Below are 20,159 nucleotides of genomic sequence, written 5' to 3'. Positions count from 1 at the left end.
AATATTACAGAATCCCAGGAATGACCCAATTATGAATATATCCAAGTAATATTCAATATTATCATGGTAAAGCAACAGTACTGTAAGTAGCAGGTAACGGTGGTGATCTGGTTTGTCCTGCTCAATATCTAAACCATCAACTATATATATAGCTATATGGTTTAGATATTGAGCAGGACAAACCAGATCACCACCGTTACCTGCTACTTACAGTACTGTTGCTTTACCATGATAATATTGAATATTATTTGGATATATTCATAATTGGGTCATTCCTGGGATTCGGTAATATTTCAGACTTTTTAAAGTGGTGGTTCACCTAAATTAAATATTAAAAGCTTTTCACAATACGCGGTATGTAATCATGAACATAACTTATCTTTTATACGTAACGTTAGTGGGCAGGTAAGCGGTTCCACATCCACCCTGAATACTGGTTTATTTGATTATTTTACCTCATTTGGACATACATTTTCTTGTTTAATGTCTGAATTATATTATTTACAAATAATAATCAAATAATTTAAAAGAAAGATCACATTTAAATATGTCACTGAGGCACTTAACTGAATTTGTACATAGAAAATATTTAACAAATTGTGCACAGTATATACTTTTTTTGTGCAATATTGTAAGTATTATTTGTGTTGATTTCTTGTGAAAAATAATACATAATAGAATAAAAGATCTTTAATGCCTGATGTGGGTAATGATATGGGGTATTTAGAAAATGAATTATTTATTATAATATAATAAACAAAAAATACAAGTTGAAATATGACCTAATCCCAGGAATGACCCATTTATAATAATATTTACTGGTACTGTATTCAATATTACTACTATAATAATACTACTCCATCAAATATTATGGAATTTCCATGTTCAAAAGAATATACTGTGTCTGTTCAACTTGGGTTCTTTATGTTTTCTGCCAATAATCAAGTTTGTTTTTGGATAATTTGAATATATGCATGAATTGTCTCTCTATATACACATGAATTGTCATTGTTTCTTACAGCGGAGGATCACAGAGCCTGAGGAATCATCATGCAACACCAGGAGCATCTCATCATGTTCACGGACGAACACTATCTGCTGGAGGACAAGACTCATGTGAGTGTTTGAAACACTTTTGGTTGTGTTCAGATCGAGATTGTGAAGTCATCTTGATTCATGTAACCAGACTTGATTAGGCTTACTTCATTTAAAGTTAGGGTTGCACTAGTTTTTTGGTAACACTTTACAATAGGGTTCATTAGTTAATGTATTAACTAACATGAACTAACCATGAGCAGTACATTTGTTATTGTTTTTAATAATATTTGTTAATGTTAGTTAATACAAAAGCTGTTCATTTTTTGTTCATGTTAGTTCACAGTGCATTAACTAATGTTAACAAGATTTTAATCAAGTATTAGTGAATGTTGAAATTAACGTTAACAAATATTAATAAATGCTGTATAAGTGCAGTGCATTATTAGTTCATGCTAACTAATGTAGTTAACTAATGAACCTTATTGTAAAGTGTTACAATACACTTTTTTCTTCTCTATTGTCCCGTATATCTGAGTGAAACGGCTTCTGGAACAAGAACAAATGTAGGCGGGGCTTGATTTTGTCTGTGGGGAATTGATTGGATGGTTGTGGTTTGCTATTGGCTGATCTCATGTGAGTGACAGGTTGCCCCGCCTTCGTCATCAGAGAAGACAAGAGATGCTGCAAGAGGGAAGGGAAGTAATTCTGATTCAAGATTACCAGGCATAAGATGTGCACTGATTAATAATTTATAAAATACACTGTAATATTCCATAAAAAAGTCTTAATTTATTTTATGCACTTGCTTTTATTTATTTAGCAAAAGATTTTCACTTATAGGTGAGGAAAACCACAAGCAAATGTTTATAAGAGATAATAATTTTTGCAGTACATAATACCAAGTTGAAAATACAAGTTATATAAATACAGATTAGTTAGATTAGTACATGAGCTAGAGCAGAAGAGAATAAGAGTTTGTTTATGGTGGTGGATTAGTTAAGTACTTGAGGAAGAGGCGTGTCTTCAGTTCAGATTTGCATATCTAAAGAGGAAGAGGCGTGTCTTCAGTTCATATTTGCATATCTAATTGACATGCAAAGTAACCAACCACAGTTCTTTTGTTTTATGTGAATTTCAGAAGCAAGTATGCAAATGTACCTTTCGGAGGCATGTGCTGTTGTCAAATTTTACAAAGCCACCCTAGCAACTCCTTAGCAACAACCTGTCAACCCAGAACATAGCTAATTGCTGGATTTAAGTAGTTCATCTCTATGTCAGTGTTCGTCATGCATTGGAATTAATGTTTAATTTTAAATTAGATGAATCCACCCAAACAAATGACTCTTATGAGCCGGATCGTTTTAATGAATCAGTCGACCTGGTTCGGGTGAATCATCACTCACTGAACCAGGTTGCATTTTTATGATTTCATTCATTATTAACTTCATCAACCCTGTCCAACGGTTTTGAAACAACATGAGTGAGTAAACAATTGTAAAAAAAAAGATTTTTTTTAGTTGAACCATTTCTTTAAATCGACTAGTGAGAGTGTGAAAAGTGTTTCTAGTTCAACACTCTTAAATGTATTGATTTCTAAATTTCACTGTTATTATAAAGATCCCATATTGAAAGTCATAGAATGAATGGTTTTCAGGGGTATGACAGCAGACGTGGGTGGGGTAGTGAGGGGTAATTTTAACTATGAGCGAGAGAGAGAGAGAGAGAGAGAGAGGCTGAGCCGTACGGGTGAGTGGCGGGGTCCGTTAGCAGGGCTTTTCTTTGCGTTCGGAGATCTTGGCTCGCAGCCCAACTGGCGTTTTTGTAATCAAGGCATGATCCGGGACTCCATGCGCTTCTTCCCCGAGCCGCGTCGGCTGCCTGCCGTTTGCAAGGATCCCAGATTTCCCTGCTGACATGAACAGAGCTGTGAGTGCCACTGTTTCTCATTCTTCCACTAGCTTTTTTCATCTCTTTTTCGTGCACATCTTTGCTCGTCTCTGGATCCTGCTCGTTCCTTTTTTCCCCAGCAGTCTGGATGAGGATGGTAGGCTCACACTAACGTGAGCTTGCTGTCAGATGCACGTTTCTCTGAAGAACGAGGCCTCGGTTTGGGAACGTCAGCTTATAGTTAGAGCCGCTGTGTTGGGCTGTTTGACATGTGATCTGTGCAGATGAGTGGGAAGCGCTGGAATGTTCCCAGTCCTTTTTGCAGCATTGATGATTCATGTTGGTTCGTATTGCACTGGATTTCTGGATGTGTTTGTACCTCCGCGAGGTTTGTTTTGGTCCCCTGACAACCGAAGTCTGTGTGAGTTCCTTGTGCACTTGCCTTTGCAATCTGTTAACTGTTCACTTATTTTATAAAAAAATAAAGGTTCTTTATTGGAATCAGTGGTTTCATGACGAACAGTTTATATCCATGGAACCTTTCCAGGTTCTTTATAATGGGAAAAAGGTTTTTAGATTAAATAAAATGTTCTGAACACCTAAGAAACATTTTTTAGTTTAAGAAGTGATCACTGAAAGGATCTTTGGGGATTTCATTGCTGCAAAAGAACCCTTATGGAAACTTTAATTTTTAAAAGTGTGCATCATTATCACTTAAAATGTTCTTTAAAGGGATTATTCACCCAAATATGAGTTCATTTAATACCACATGATTTTCTTTCTTATGCCGAACACAAAAAAGATATTTTGAAGAATGCTTAAACCACTGTTTTCCAGGTGATGCATAATGAAAATTTATTGCATTTTTTTATTGCATTTTGGTGTTAATTATTGCATTGCAAATTTGCTTGTAAATTTCACAAATAATTACAAAGAAACGGCACGTAACACTTTGAATTTTGAAGAAACACTGAAATACAGTAGTATTTTCTTGAAAAATGTAATCGACTTCGAAAAATCATTTTTTTTAAGTGTCTTGCACTATATATTTCAAGTCTTCTGAAAACAAAGGAACAGGCTAAAATTTAAGTCATTATTCTCTAAAAATCCCCTCTGCCGTAGCTCTCAAATCTTATTCACAGTTGCATGGAGATGTTTGGCAAGTAATAGCTTGTATTTCAGAGACCAATCATATGCTTCATGATTGTACTTTTATGGTGCTTCTGTGTCTTTTTTTGGAGCTTTTTCAGTAAAAATCACCATCTTTGCTTTCATGTTCCACAGAAAAAAAGCCAAATGGGTGCCAAAAACAGCATGAGGGAGTAAATGATGACTGTATGTTTATTTAATGGTCTGCACCCTTAATATGAAGTGGTTTCAGACACATTTGAATTATTAGTCTGCATGTTTTTCCCCACAGAGGGCCTGTATAATATGCTTACTAGTGTGTGCTTCGAGAAACAGGAATGCTGGAAATCTTAACAAAGTTAAGATGTTTGGTGTCATCAGTAGCAGAACTTATTCTGCTGATATTAACCAATGAGAATCCTCCATGCAGAATTTCATTTAATTCCTCCATTGCAATGCATGTGAATCTATTTACAGGGATCATATGTTATATTTGTGTTACATTCAAGTTTTCTATCCTTTGTAATTTTATGTAAAAAAAATTCCTGCACCTAAAGATTTATAGTTTTCCTCTCTAAACTTTTTATCAGGGTGTGTCCACCTGCTGAATAATGAGTGTGTGTGTTATCCAAATTTATGCGGTCAAATGTTAATGAGCTCATGATCGTGATGTCATGACCATTTTTGCAGTTTAGTTTTAATAAATGATCTGTGTCTGGGGGGTTCATGATTGTTGTAGTATGTGGATATAGTGCTGTTTACAGATATCTAGAGAGCTGGATGGCATAAAATGCTGATGTGCAGTTTAATCATAGCACAAAAACACAATTGCTGAGTTTGCTTGTAGCATGCCATCTATTGAGTGCTGTCACTTTAAATGTGTGCAAACACTCAAGCGTTGCGGCTGCATGTGTTTCAGTTAGAGCCCGACCGATATGGATTTTTGGGGGCCGATGCCGATACCGATATTAGGGAGTAAAAAAAGCCCGATACCGATATATCGGCCGATATTATTTATGTGTATATTATAATACAGTAGCAATATTATTTATGTGTATTATAGTACAGTATACCAGTCAAAAGTTTGGACACTTTCCTATTGGTTTGTACAAACTTTTGATGGGTACTTTACACAGTAGCTATAAACAGAATAAATATATTTTATAAACACGTTTTGCAATGATCACTCAAATGTGGTAATCAAACACTTGTGTGACACAGATATGTAATGGAGGCAGGGGGAATGATAGAATGAGAATTATACAGCTGAGCTGTAACCAAACTAGTTTGCATTGCATGTTATATTATATTATATTATAAATACTGTTGCATAATCTTCACTAACGACGACTTTGTCTTTTAATTTAGTCATAACTTGTATCAATAAATATATAAAAAGTGTCACTGACAAAACCTTATTATCTTCTATTTTTACTCTTAATTCCTCTAATCTCTACCAGTGGAGGAAGAACTCAGATCTTTTTACTAAAGTAAAATGAATAATATCATAATGAAAACGTTTTTAATTACATATGTACAGTACTTTTATACTATTTTAAATAATTAGTAAGCAAAATGTACTAAACGTGAAACTAGGCTACTCTTAATGCAAAATGGCCCTATATAAAGTGTTATAATTATATACATTTTTGGAATATTGCTTGATGTTGTAACGTAGCGTTATCAGGCAGAATGAGCTTTAACACTGTGTCTACACCGGACGCGGCCGTTACTGCTCGCTTCGCAACAGCTGTTTACCCTAGACAAAGCAGAATCAGTTTACTGTCGGAGATCGCTCGCGCCACGCATTTTAATCAATGTTTCATCAACCAATTGCCTTAATAAATAAGAAGAAGGCCTAAATATAGCAGACAATATAATCAGGACTTCTCAGCTGCGCGCTTGCAATAGTCACAAGCTCACACAATACGTGACAGAGGCTTGTAGCAGAGAAATCAATTCTGTGAATTACACTGCGCAAATCACAAGCTACTACCCACCGGATGAAGAAGGGTTGGCTCTCAGTCTCCACAGGCTACATAAAATATTCATTTTATTTTATTTTATTTTTCGTGTTTGCATTTATGAGGAAAAAACAATGTTACAGACGCGACAGTTCAGCACTACGGACGTGAGCGCTCTGAAAGCGGCACTAATGCTTTGAAACTTTCACATAGACATCAAACAGAAAGCACAAAACCTTTCGTTTCAAAGTGAATTTCGTTTTGTATTAATTGTATCTTAATTTTAATCAATGTTTCATCAGCCATTTGCCTGGATTTAATTTATAAGAAGTAAATTTAGCAGACGATAGATAATCTCGACACGGAGGCGCCTGCGGGTGAACTGGAGCTCGTCTCATGAACCGAAACTCAGCGTATAGACCTGAGAATTGAAATATATCTATATTGAAATGTCTACTTTTAAACAGAACAATTCAAAACGAAAGACAGACAGACTCATGTAATGGTATGAAATGTGCATTTCTCTCTGGCGCGCGCTCACTGAAGATCGCGAGTCAGCATCGTCAACTTCATCTTTGGCTGACACTGACTGAAAACACTTGTTTATTAATAAACAATTAAAATGTCTCCTTGCTATATTTGTTGTATTCATAATCATTATTTTTGCCAGTTCTTGTGACAGCTTTTTTGGTGCTTTATTGGCAGCGCCACCCTTACATGAATCACCGTACCCGCATTTTTTTTAAATATTCATTTATCGGCCATTATAAATGCCGATACCGATAGTTAGGAAAATGCCTAAAATCGGCCGATAATATCGGCCCGCCGATATATCGGTCGGGCTCTAGTTTCAGTGGGTTTGCATGAGTGTCGAGTCATAGTTCGGCTGAATTTCACATCTCTTCACATGAAGTGACAGCAGGGAACGGTGGCTTAGTCTTCCTCTGCTTCACTCTGCATTGGACAGATGTAGGGCTGTCGTGATAACTGCAATATAGTTACAACCCCCTGTGGTGAAAATCCAGCTTTTAATGTTGTTTATATGTCTATGTGTTGTTTTTTAATATGCTTCAAGACAAACCATGGGCAAATTCATGTCAACACGATTGCTGAGTATTTTCTTCTTAAAACTGCAGTGAACCAAAGACAGTCTCAAAAACACGCTTTGAAATCGCTGGTGTTTCTGACGTCACAAACTACCTTGTAACCAATCAGATCAACGTGTGATCGTCAACGAGTGGATCTCTGAGATGGGTGAGTGAGTGAGTGAGTGGAGGCGGGGCTTATTTGCGTATTCATAGAACCGCGTATACTAAATGAGACAAGGGTGTCGAGTTACATTCATGGCATGAAGATTTTTTTTTCCTGGTAAAAACGTTTGAATATATAATTTTGGTGATCAAAGGGATAAATGGATTAAATTATTGACTACAGGGGGACTTTAAGACTCTGTGGCCATTGTGATTTGTACTAAACAAGCCTAAACAGACAGCGAGTGAGAGAGAGATCGGCTGAGTGCGTTCATCTTTCCTCAGGCTTTCCTTCTCAGGCTTTGATTTCGGTTTTGTTGGTTTCTGATTATGGTCTCGTTTGTTTCTATTACGTATTAGTTTCACATGTCTAGTTTATGTAGCCCCGTGTTTCAGTTGTTTTTCAGTTCATTGTAAATGTAGAAATTAACATTAAAGATTAATAAATTCTGTAGAATTATTGTTCATTATTTTTTCCTGTTAACTAATAAAAACGTAAGTGTTACCAAATATACTTTCTAAAGGTGAAATAATGAATAGATATGTGTTAGTACAATTGTACATGAGATCACACAATACATTATTCGGTGCACTACAAGGCATATTTAATGCATTAAAAATACTCTTATAATGCATTATATATATCTATATATAAGGCTTCAAGTGAAGTGCTACCAATATTTTGTCCAATGCACAGTTTTGAAATGCAGAGTTTTCTGGATTTAGTTGAACTCAGTGGGCAATTTCAACTCGAGCCTCAGTTATTAGTGCTGTTAAGTGACTTTATTGTCCTTTTGCTGATGTGGTTAAGCAACCGCTTAAAGCAACTGCAGTAGTTCAGCATGTTAATTCAAACTATAGTCTCACAACGCCAGATCTATATAGTCGATAGTCTCAAATATAATTATCTCTTTATAATTAAACTATCATAACAGTGTAATTTTAATGACCTCATCTGTCGACATGATGCCAGTGAATCTCAGAGCTGGTTCACACATCCACTAGGGGTGGGAATTGGCAAAAATGTGACGATTCGATAGTATTGCGATATTTGGGCCACGATTCAATATTATTGTGCTTCCCAATATATTGCGATACAGCAAGTATTGCGATTCGATTCTGTTATATTGCGATTTATGTCCCCCATATTTTTCAAAGGCATTACAAAAAATGAGGAAAATAAGACCGCTCGACTCACTCTAAATGTCACATTTAATTCTGTAAACATTATCTTCTACACATTAACTGAAGTGCAAAAACTTAGGAGGGTATATTGCAAAAACTTGAAAACTTTTTCTTGAACATTCAGGACACAGGACCGTATTACAGGACAGGACATAATTATTCTCTGAATAGGAGATCTCTCACATGAATTGTGAGCTCTAGACTTGCTACGATATTCGGTGTTACACGTTGTCGCAACAACGGTTTCATCACTTGCCCACCGCAGCACCGCAACAACAACACAAAAGTTTAAAGCGTTAAAAATATTTAACGCAATTACGCAGTATCCATTAAATCCTGCCTGTATTACACACACACACGACACACAGAAAAGACTTGAACAAACCATAACACACAAATTATGCCAAAATGTCCGTTTTGTCGAGTGTCCTCATAAGAGCAGTCTTAAATGATTTAAATAAAGTCTTAAATGAACGTAGAGATTTGTGAGAAATAGGGACGCGTGTCAGATCGCGCCTCTGTCTCACAGAATGTACAGCTTATGTAACCTACGCTCAACGGCTGTCCGAATTTGCTCATTCATTTTCATTCACTCCTTCAAATGAACAGTAATAGTGGACTAACCTAGGGAATAGGCCTGTAAGGCCGTCTAACTCGATCCAATGGCGGTAATCGAATTAGCGGTGAAGGTCTTTGCGTATTACTGTCTTTTCTCGCGGCAAAGTATTTTTGGTTAAATGCAATAAATTTTCTCATATGTATTTTCTCGTTATTTCATCTGACTCCATAAATGAAAAGGCTTTAATGATATCTGTGCATCATTAAATGTGAGCGAATGTTTTACTATTCTTTTAAACTCTTGAATGAAAATAATGTCAAAGTCAATTAGAATAATCAAATGTCACAATTTAATATGTCAGGTAAATGTATCATTACAATTTCATAATCAATTCAAGGATAATCAATGCAAAACATCAAATGCTCTAGAACAAAGAGGAAAAAGTTTACCCGACAAGAAATGCGTGAGGCTGAGAGTCTCGCAACTCAGCCTCACGGGCCGATCTCAAAAATAGAAAAGGCCCCGATCTCTCCCTACGTTTCATTATATACCCAGACCTCATTTCAAATCTAAACATCATCCACAGTGGTAAGTCAGCATTTGCTGGCAGTGGAAAATTAGCATTCAGTCAAATGGTCAGAAGGTGTTAACTCAAAGACACACCCTCCAGTGTGGAAGATATTTCTAAACTTCTTAAGAACTTTATTACCTTTTGGTTTACTTCTTTGGGAATGAGACATTTGTACCAGTCGCACCGAGACATTTCAAATAATACCAAACATGTATAAAACTCGATGATAATCATTCACATTGAACCATTTCGATTCTTGTGTGAGTTTGGGAGATCTCTGCCAGGATGAAGAATGGGGGAGAGAAATGTAGATTAGGATGAGGGAGGTGAGACCTTCGTCTCAATAGTGCATGAGGGGGAGTTCAAATGTTAATTTCCTTTGTTTTCTCAGAGAGTGGCTCTCTCTTAAAGTCCTTCCAGTTTTTCCAGTCTTACAGGCCTAACTTAGTGAATGAGGGTTTAGGGGGCGATTTAAATAATAAAAGATCGCTACTTGGCGCCCGTGTATCGATACAGTATTGCCACAGAAAATATCACGATTCTATGCTGTATTGATTTTTTTCCCCCACCCCTAACATCCACACATCTCTATGATCAGATGATTTCTGATCTGCTGTTTTCTCACCGCTGTCATTAGTTGTTCTTTATTTTGTTATTGAGAGGAAAGAGCAGCACATATTCACATATTCATCTAAACGTGGCTCTAAGCAGTGTGGACGGCATCTAGGTGTTCGGTGACAGTAAATCATTGGAAAGGTTTTTCCAACTTCTTTTTACTTCTGTTCTAAGCAAAGAAGAAAGTGAAAGATCTTCGCCGTGAGTATATCAATGCCTTCAGTCTCTTGTACGTTACTGTTCACGAGTGCGAGCACAAGCAATAAGTGCTGCTGCAATTTACTTAATGGCCACCGGTGTCGCTAATAACAAGGTTTTCTGAATTCTACATATGGACCATTTAATTGAAATAATGCAACTTATACAATTTAACACCGATTTACTAAAAGTTTAACAAAAAATTAATTTTAGCACCCTTTGAAATTCGCATTATTTTTTCCCAAAATCTGTTTTATTGTTCTCAAATTCTCTGGTCTCTATGTAATTTTTTCTAGATTTCATTTTAATGGATTAATTCAAAATTTTAATAATCAAAAAGCATGTCTGAAATGTGAAGCAGACAAAACATTGTCACTCATTCACATAGTGACTTAACATTTTAAGTCTGTATTTTAATTGCATAAGTTTAGAGGTTTTCAACAAACCAAAAAAGTAGGGCTATATGATTAATCAGAATAAAACTAAAATCAGGAGATGGCTTGTGTGATTATCAAATCACTAAGGCTGCAATTTAGATAAATGTTTTTGAAAATAGCCAGGTTTCCATCCCCCTATTTTTATGCGCATTTTGGGATATTGCATGCACTCCATTGAGGCGGATAAAAAAATTATCCGATAAGAAGACGTGCATAAACTACAATGGATAAACACATTTACTGAATAAATCCCTTGATTCGCAACAACAAACTCAGGTGACTTTGCCTCAGCAGAGGCTGTGATTGGATAACTGGACTAACCAGTGGACCAATGGCATCGCAACATCTCAAATGTTGGTTTGTTCGCTCTGAAACGCCTTAGTCAAAGTGTGTGATCAGAGTTAATTGGTTTAATTCCCTCCAGAAGCGTCTCACACGAGTGTGTTCCCAAACACCAGCAACCCAACGCAAGAGAACATGACAGCACTTATTGAGTTTCGTCTGACGCTTTGAAACAAACTCATTTATGAAGGAGGGAAAAACAGCCCGACTGCAGAAATTTAAATTTTTATTGCAGATATTTTGCGCCAATTTCCCAGGAAGTGATGATTTTGCTCTTTTGAACACATGGGATGAGAACGCAAACATGTTTTATGCAATTATATTCCAATTTTGCACATAAGTTAAATTCACAACTTTGAATGGAAACATAGCTAATGAAAAAATTAAGACAGCCATAAATAATAGTATTGCAAGTTAACATTTATAATGTCATTATTATATACATTTTTACTTAAATATTCTTATTAACTTGCAATATTTCTTATTTTGTTTTTATTTAGAATGTAATTTTTTTAATATAATAATAATTAATAATTTTAAAATTATTATTGTTTTATAGCCATATTTAAATAATCATAACATTTTGACAAAATTAAAGCAAGAAAATCAAACCTGGAATTTTTTGTAAATCGCATTTTAAATCACATTTGCAATTTTTATCTGAAGAATCGCTATTGGATTTCCCCCCAAATCATGCAACCCTACCAAAATGTTTGAGGAATATTAACAGAGAGATTCTGGCAAATGCTGTAAAACTAAATATCCTTGCAAACCGTTTTCTGCTCAATATCTGAGGGTTATGGCTGAGTTTTGAGCTACAGTGTTTGAAATCGTGGTCACATGTGAATGTCAGACGTCTTGAAACAGCTGATGGCATGAGGAGTTTTAGTGCGCTGAGCTCATGTTGCCACTCGTAGCAGCTGATGCTAATAATGGCATGTCCATGTGCAGTTAAACCCACAAATGTACACGTGTTAAAGAAACATGTAGACAGTAATTGACTGATTATAACTAATCATATGCCATTGTGTTTATATTTCAGTCCTGGACTGTTTCTCCTGGGTCTCTGGCATTAGACATTTATATAATATAAACACAGCCTTATTCCATTAGATTTGCTTTATGTAGTTCTGTTATTTTTCCTCCAGGCTGTTTCAATGTCTGGACAAGAAAAATGTGCAAAACTATTATTTTGCTGTTTGTGTATAAAGATTTTCATTGTCATGTGAGATGCAGTAAATAACAGGAACCCTGCTGGCAGACAATCTTTGTTATGTCTCACAGATTGTTTGGATTATTGTGTTTGTGTATGTAATGTTCATAAACCGTTCTGTGCTCAGAGCTCGACAGAGATGATGATGATGATGATGAAGAAGGAACACAAGGATGCAGAGCTGGATAAAAAGATCGAGGCCTTGCGGAAGAAAAATGAAGCACTTATGAAACGGTACCAGGTGAGAACCTGATTAAAATACGCCAAAAAACACATTTAGATCTAATTGAAATTTGTAAACAAATCATTTAAAGTCCTGTTTAGTAAGAAATCATAAATCTATGGAAAATAGAAAAACAATGCCTGATGAAGGTCACGTGACCCAAAATGTTGTTCGAAAGTTATAGCAGTGTGTGGGATTCATCTATTTTTGTTAAATTATTATGCTTTCAATTTATTATTCTATTATTTTATATTATTACAAAAACAAAAATGCTAAGAGATGCAGAACATGATCCCTTTATGATATGATTTCCTTATGATGTTTTGCAGGAAGTGGAGGAGGATAAAAAGCGGGCGGAACAGGAAGTGATGTCACCCCACGGCAGGAAGGGAAAGCTTGATGATCTGTCCATCACCATCAACAAATCCTTCAATGTGAGCTGCTTTATTCCTTCACAGGATAAACTGATAATCGGGATTATTTTGCTAAAAAAATTATGGACAGCTAAAATAGCATATGAACTTCTTTAACCAGCTATGATCGCTTCATCACAAGAAAAAAAAAAAAAAAATATTGATTAGAAATATTTTGAAAAGAGTAAATTGAACACTACTTACTAGGGGTGTAACGGTACATTCGTCCAGAACCGTCACGGTTCGGTGCATACAGTCAGATGACGAATCCATCAGTCACGGGCGATTCACACTCCAGTCCAGCAGGGGGTGTGCACGGTAATGCAATGCTGTTTGCTAACCGCCACAACAGGAAAAAAAAAGCACCAGAAGAGGAAGAGACGATCTATGCACTAACCCAAACCCAGAGTTTAAATGGCATGCAAGAGCTTGAGCATATACTATACTAGGGCTGGGTATTGACACAAATTTCACAATTCGATTTCGATTCACAAGCTTGCAATTCGATTTGATTCAATATTGATTATTTTGGATATCAGGTACAATACATGGCAAATTTTCTCAAGGAAAACAAATCTCTTAACCAATGCTGTAAACTATGGGAGTCAGTTGTATCATTAAAATTGTTTCATTAGCCTACTATAGCCTAATATTGAAGGTAAAGATTTACTGATTTGTATACAAACAATTACACTTTTATTTATTTTTCTAATAATAAAGTTATATGAAATATAAATATTTAAATGGTGGCTGTCATAAAAACTTGCCAGATTTATTCAAACATGCCTTAAATATTGAAAAACATAAAATAATTATAAAATAACATAAAATGCATATGTAATATGTTGCATATATTTAGCAAAATGCTCCTCTCTAGAGTTAATTTTTCTAGCTGACTAACGAGTTCATGGTCACTGGATATGGTTTTTCTGAGGTAAATGTGACGTTACATGACATTGTTTACAAGCTGTTTCACTGACGTCTTTCCTCGGTTGAAACACTGATTGTGCGATTCCATGTGACAATAAGGATTTCGATAAGTTGTACTCTTTTAACACACTTTCAGATGCTCATTCATGTTTATTTCACGCTGGCTGTAACTGGTAATATTAAGGCGGAAGAGAAGATCATGTGTGCTCGGCGCTGCTGCTTCTCTTGAGCTGCCAGAGCGATCTCACGCCACAGCGCCAAAACGGTATTTATGTTTTTGAATTGAAAATAAGAAAATGGACGTAATTTGAAATCTGAGACTTTGTTTCATATCAATAGTAACAAAGCACAAAGATTATTGCGTTTATTGGATGGGATGCGCGCTACAATGTTCCATTCATTCATCAACTGAAAACAGGATGACTAATCGATTCTTGGGATTTAAGAATCGATATCGGTTCGTAAAAATGAGAATCGATTAAAATCGAGAAATCGATATTTTTTACCCAGCCCTAATATAAACGCCTATACGCTGAGTTTCGTTTAATTTTTGTGACATGCGAGACAAACTTCACGGACCGGAAACTGGGAACGGCAGAAAGCGGCATTATGTTTGTTTTCTTTATTTTACAAAAGCACAATGTTTTGTTTTTATTGTAAGTGTTTTGAAAGATGTCTTTCTTTTTATCTGTATGACCATAAATGATGAAGTATTTTAAGTTGTTTCTGTTGTTATAATGAGAAAAAATCATTTGGCATTGTGCTGATTTTTTTAATGGAAATCTCACTACAGTCCAGTGATGACATATGCGTGTCCTGGAAATGGGACCTTTCGTGGATAGGTAAACTAGGCTGGGCAGAAAAAGATAACAGGAGTGCAAAAACTAGTTTTATTTGTCTTTATTGTATTTATTTTGTACTTTTCTAGCATAATATAATGTTATAATATAAGATATGTTTTTCAGTTTTGTAGCTGATTGTGCCTAAATACCTTTTTTTTTTTTTTTTATCAACCCTACAAAAAAATATGAGCTATGCAAGAGTGCGTTTTGTTGACTGCTTAGTGCTTAATACACTAAAGGAGGCTGTACTGTACCAACACTTCAGTTAGAAACTGTGATAAAATATTTTTTAAATCCTTATTTTATGTATCTAGTTAATCACAAACTGGAATAGTCATGTGGGGAGCCTTGGAGTCAAAAAGGTTGAGAACTGCTGACCTAACACTGTTATACAAGTCAAGCTACAGGAACCTAAAGTAAATTAAATGTGTAGAAAAACAAACTAAGAGTAGTTTAGTATATATTAATAATGATGTCGAGTTTTCATGTTGTATGCACCTGTGTTCAGGATCAGCGTGTGGTGACCAAGAGGCCGGGAGGGCTGAGAGAAGGAGAGCTGGAGAAGGACTGTGATCCCGGATCCAGTGTCTTCGGCATCGGGAGAGGAAAGAGACGGCAGCTGCTCGTCACAGCGCCAGCAAACATCAAGGTGAGACCGAGTTATTCGAGAGGGACTACATACAGAGTCAAGGCTTCAGACCTATTTTAATTTTTTCACATTTCCATTATATTTTATTTCAATTTTTGTAATTTTATCATGTTGTCATTGTTATTTTATTTATTTATTTCTATTTAGCTCTGATTTATTTTTTTATTAGTTTTAGCTTTAGTAATTTTAGTACATCAAATTAAACTTATTTTATTTCAGTTAGTTGCCAAGGCTGCATTTATAATTTTCATTGTGTTTTTCATTCTAATATTAATATTTTATTTCCCACTTCACACTTGTTTCTATGTGGTTTCTAGGTGCTTTAAAACCCATTTAAGTTTAATAAAGTGGCGTTTTAATAGAGAAACAATATATGCAATGAGAAGTCAAAATAAAAACTTGATGGTTTAATGGTCACTTCTTTTTATATATTTTTTTTTAAACCGCAGTTATATTTCTAATTTTGTTTAATAATATCATTTAATTTAATAATAATAAGTTTAATGTGTATTTTTATAAGGTTTGTGCCAATTATGCAACCCTATAAACAAGCACAGCAACCTGGAGCTTTAAAAAATTATACATTTTTATCAGAAAAATCACGATTCGATTTTTTTTTTTTCCCCCAGATCGTGCAGCTCTACTCGTCAGTAACTCTCATCAGACACTTGTGATAACAGGCATTAGACAGCGAGAATGAATTTAAAGGATGTTAGAGCGTGTTTATGTGATGTTGTTTCAGGATAAGAGGGTGTTCGGGGAAAGAAAGGACCAGAACCGGCCCGTAAGTTCAGTGAGGTTGAAGTGTTGTGTTGAAGTGTTGGAGTCCAACGCACGAGAGAAGCGTCCTCCGTCCACAAGGAGAGTCCCGGAGGTGAGCAGATGTTCTCTGGAGTTTTACCAGCATGTGTCTGGGACGCCCTCTTCATTTGGTTCTCAAGCCTTGATGCTGTAAATAGATTCAGACATGACAGGACTGATTATAAGAGCCGAGCGTGTGAATGTTCATTGGGCTGAAGTTTGTGCGTCTGTTCAGTTGTTCTGGTAGATTCCAGACGCCTGACGTCACTGGATCACCAGCCACACCAAACACTGATTCACACTGTTTCTCTTTCTTTCTCATTTGTTTTGTTTGGGTATTTTCTCTCTGCCCGTTTCACCGTTTGCTGTTCAAATGCTTGGGGTTTTTGAAAGAAGTCTCTTGACTTCTGCTCACCAAGTCTGCATTTATTTTTTCAAAAATACAGTAAAAATGTGATATATTATTACAATTTAAAATAGCTGTTTTCTATGTGAATATATCGTAAGATATAATTTATTCCTGTGTTCAAAGCTGAATTTTCAGCATCATTACTCCAGTCTTCAGTGTCACATGATCCTTCAGAAATCACTATAATATGATTTGCTGCTCAATAAACATTTCTGATTATCATCAGTGTTAAAACGTTTTTTGCATCTTCACATTTGTGTGTAAACTGTGATGCATTTATTTGAGGTATTAATTAAAAGATAAAATGAAATGCCATTATAAGAAACTCAAACCCAGAAGTGATGGTTTAGTGTTACGTATGTGTGATTTGTCTGTCAGATTGTCACTGACGTGTGGGAATGTGCGGGTGTGGACCGATGTGACGTCCCCTGTATTCCCCCCGGCGGGGCTGATCTGTCTGGACGGCAGCTGCTTCTGTCCTCCGCCGTCTGAAAGGCCCATTGTGTGACAGGCCGAGCCAAAGCGCTTTATCATCAGAGCTTTTGTCTGATCACACACTCGTACACTGACTGAATGAGTGTGATTCTGAGCATCGGCCGCGTTTTAAGATATATGACTTCACTGAGCGTCTGTGTTTTACATTTAAAAACTGAGAGACGTGTTATTTTAGTATTTTTCACATTCTGTTATATTGATTAAAAATTTTAATTTGCTTTTTCTTAATTTTTGTTTGTTTTAGTAGTTTTGTGCTTTTGTCATTTTTATTAGTTTTTATTTGTAGCTTTAATTTTTTATTAGAGTTCTTTAATAATGTTATAATAATATATTATTATATTTTAAACTATATATAATAATGTTTAATCATTTTAGTCCTTCAATTTAAGCTATTTATTTCAGTTAGTTGCCAAGGCTGCATTTCTATTTTTTAAGTTTTTCTATGTAAAATTTATTTTAATAATAGCTTTATTTCAATTAACGAAAGGTATTTTTAGTAATTTTATTTAAAAATAACAACCCTGGCCATAAGACACTTGCTGCAAGGGCAGTATTTGTCAAAATATTTCTATTTTTGCTTTAATTTATTTTAGTAATTTTACTACTTTAACTACTTTTATTTCAGATAGTTGCCAAGGCAAAATTTCAATTTTTTTTATCTGATATTTGTTATTTTCCCACAGTTTTATCTCAATTAATGAATTTTTTTATATATATATATTTTTAATTTTAGTTAACAATAATAACACTGGCCATTATACACTTTTTGTGGTGTGGTTGCTATGGCCGTTTGAGTGGTTGCTAGGTTCTTTAAAACACATTTAAATTCTATAATCTAACATTTTCAGAGTGAAAGAGGAGATTCAATGAGAAAAAAGGTGGTCTCAATTTTATATAAAAGAAGAATTGATTGGATGGTGGAAAGTGTCTGAATCACGGTGGCTGAAATACAAGTATTTCAAAAATCAGTTTATGCCATAATTTGATCCAAAACTCATATTTGATGTTAACTTCATCACTGTTGTGAGCAGCCGATGCTCTAGTGGCTGTCAGACAGATTTTAGTAACGTGAGTGGGAGTATTCTGTATGATACAGTATGATTCTCCCATAATGCATCAGTGCAGTTGAGTGCTCTGCCCTCGCCGATCGCAGCATTCATCAAATATGTTTCCAGAAGAATGACATCATGCCACAGCCATAAATGATATCGAGTGATGTCATGCTGTGATCATGATGGAGGACAGAAGCAGAGAGAGAGAAAAGAAGCCAGTGTAGCTCTCTCTCTCTCTCTCTCTCTCTCTCTCTCTCTCTCTCTCTCTCTCTCTCTCTCTCTCTCTCTCTTCTCTCTCCCTCTCTATCTCTCTCACTCTCTATCTCTCTCACTCTCTCTCTCTCTCTCACTCTCTCTCTCACTCTCTCTCTCTCTCTCTCTCTCTCTCTCTCTCTCTCTCTCTCGGTTCATTGTTTGCAATCATAATTATCTGTATGGTTTAATCTAATTAACATTTGGCTGCTCTTTCTTCTGAATATGTTTATTATGAGTGCAGAGGCAACGTGCCAGTTTGAGAGACACTTTTGGTGTGTTTTAGTCTCGTTCTGTCACAGTAGTGTGTGTTTCTCTTTAGGACAGCATTTCTCTGCTGGTTTTGCTTCAGGAAAAAAAAGTGTAACATTTTACAATAAGATCACATTTGTTAACATTGCATGAACTAACAATGAGCAATATATTTTTGTGCCATTTAGTAACCTTATTGTTAGTTAATAAAAATGTTCATGTTAGTTCATAGTGCATTAACTAATGTTACCAAATAGAGCTTTTTATATTAACAATGTATTTGTAAATGATGATATTAACATGAAATGATTTGAATAAAGCTCATGTTGACTAATGTTACCAAATTAAACCTTATTGTAAAGTGTACAACATTATTAACATGACTGCTGAATAACAAAAGTGAGTAGTTTGGTTTATAAATGTTGAATTTTAATGCTTAACCACAAAACCATGATGTGTTCAGCAAAAACTTGTTTATTCTCACTGCAGCTGATTTTGTATTGAATTTTGTCTGTCGCACAACCTGTCCATGTTGACATGTACTTCATTTGACTAATGTGACGGATTAATTTGTGCTGAAAATACTGTAGTTTAATTTGCATGCTTTGACGTCAACATCAAATGATATGGGAAGTATTTCTCCTACTTTATAAAATCTGAGTTATTAAAATGGCTCTATTTATTCTACGATCCAAACTTAACACAACTAAATGGTTTGTTGCATTTTATCCTCGTTTCTTCTCTGCTGTCTGTGAATTTATCAGTCATTTCTGGGTTGAGAACTGCTCTATTTAATGCCACATTTTCAAAACTCTACCGTTGTAAGGTTTCTAGAGATTGTATGAGACCCTACTGATTTACAGATGAAGTCAGTGTGTGTGTCTCATGGCTTTGTCATTACCAGCTCTGAACTTTAATGCATAGATCATCTACAGATCTAGCAGCTGATGCTGATGATGCTGATGATGATGATGTCACTAAAGAAAGTGTAATGCTTGTGTTAATCCACATGAGGGCAGCGCATCCCAGCTATTGTGTGTTATGTGCTTCTTCAAAATATGGTGACATGCTCAGATTCAGGTGTCACATCTTACCCCACCCACTCCCCTTCTAAATATTTGTGTGTGTGTGTGTGTGTGTGTGTGCGTGTGTGTGCGTGTGTGCGTGTGTGTGTGTGTGTGTGTGCGTGTGTGCGTGTGTGTGTGTGTGTGTGTGTGTGTGTGTGTGTGTGTGTGTGTGTGTGTGTGTGTGTGTGTGTGCACCAGTAACAGTAAACCTCAGCTGTTGGATCACCGTTTTTGAAGTCTTGATCTGTATCTTTTACACTGAGGTTTCAGTAACGTTGTCTCTCTCTCATCTGTGTGTTTATTTAGGAGGACACAGGACAAGATCAATGGAGTCGATGTGAAGGTTCTCACGATGTCCCGGTGAGAGTGTTTCCACCACTCACACAC

At 35.7% G+C, this 20,159-nt stretch overlaps 1 protein-coding gene across 3 annotated transcripts in view; it reads left to right on the top strand.

Moving 5' to 3' along the window:
* The window catches only part of ccdc9b (coiled-coil domain containing 9B), a 38,360-nt gene that overhangs the window by 862 nt on the left and 17,339 nt on the right, over positions 1 to 20,159 (top strand). The window contains exons 2-7 of one of the 3 annotated variants that reach the window (XM_077238279.1): positions 1,022 to 1,116; positions 12,515 to 12,628; positions 12,940 to 13,044; positions 15,304 to 15,444; positions 16,187 to 16,318; positions 20,079 to 20,132. In XM_077238279.1, coding sequence (XP_077094394.1) covers positions 1,051 to 1,116; positions 12,515 to 12,628; positions 12,940 to 13,044; positions 15,304 to 15,444; positions 16,187 to 16,318; positions 20,079 to 20,132 — 612 coding nt within the window. In that variant the 5' untranslated portion in view covers positions 1,022 to 1,050. Of the gene's footprint in view, positions 1 to 1,021; positions 1,117 to 2,735; positions 3,347 to 12,514; positions 12,629 to 12,939; positions 13,045 to 15,303; positions 15,445 to 16,186; positions 16,319 to 20,078; positions 20,133 to 20,159 lie in introns of those variants that run through there. The other 2 variants (XM_077238280.1, XM_077238278.1) reach the window with 2 other exon arrangements.

This window comes from Siphateles boraxobius, unplaced genomic scaffold (genome assembly GCF_051911475.1).
Source record: "Siphateles boraxobius isolate OS27281-9 unplaced genomic scaffold, OSU_SipBor_1 22, whole genome shotgun sequence".
Lineage (NCBI taxonomy): Eukaryota > Metazoa > Chordata > Actinopteri > Cypriniformes > Leuciscidae > Siphateles > Siphateles boraxobius.
Note: the sequence above shows the minus strand (reverse complement) of the source record. Positions and strands in the feature narration are given on the sequence as shown.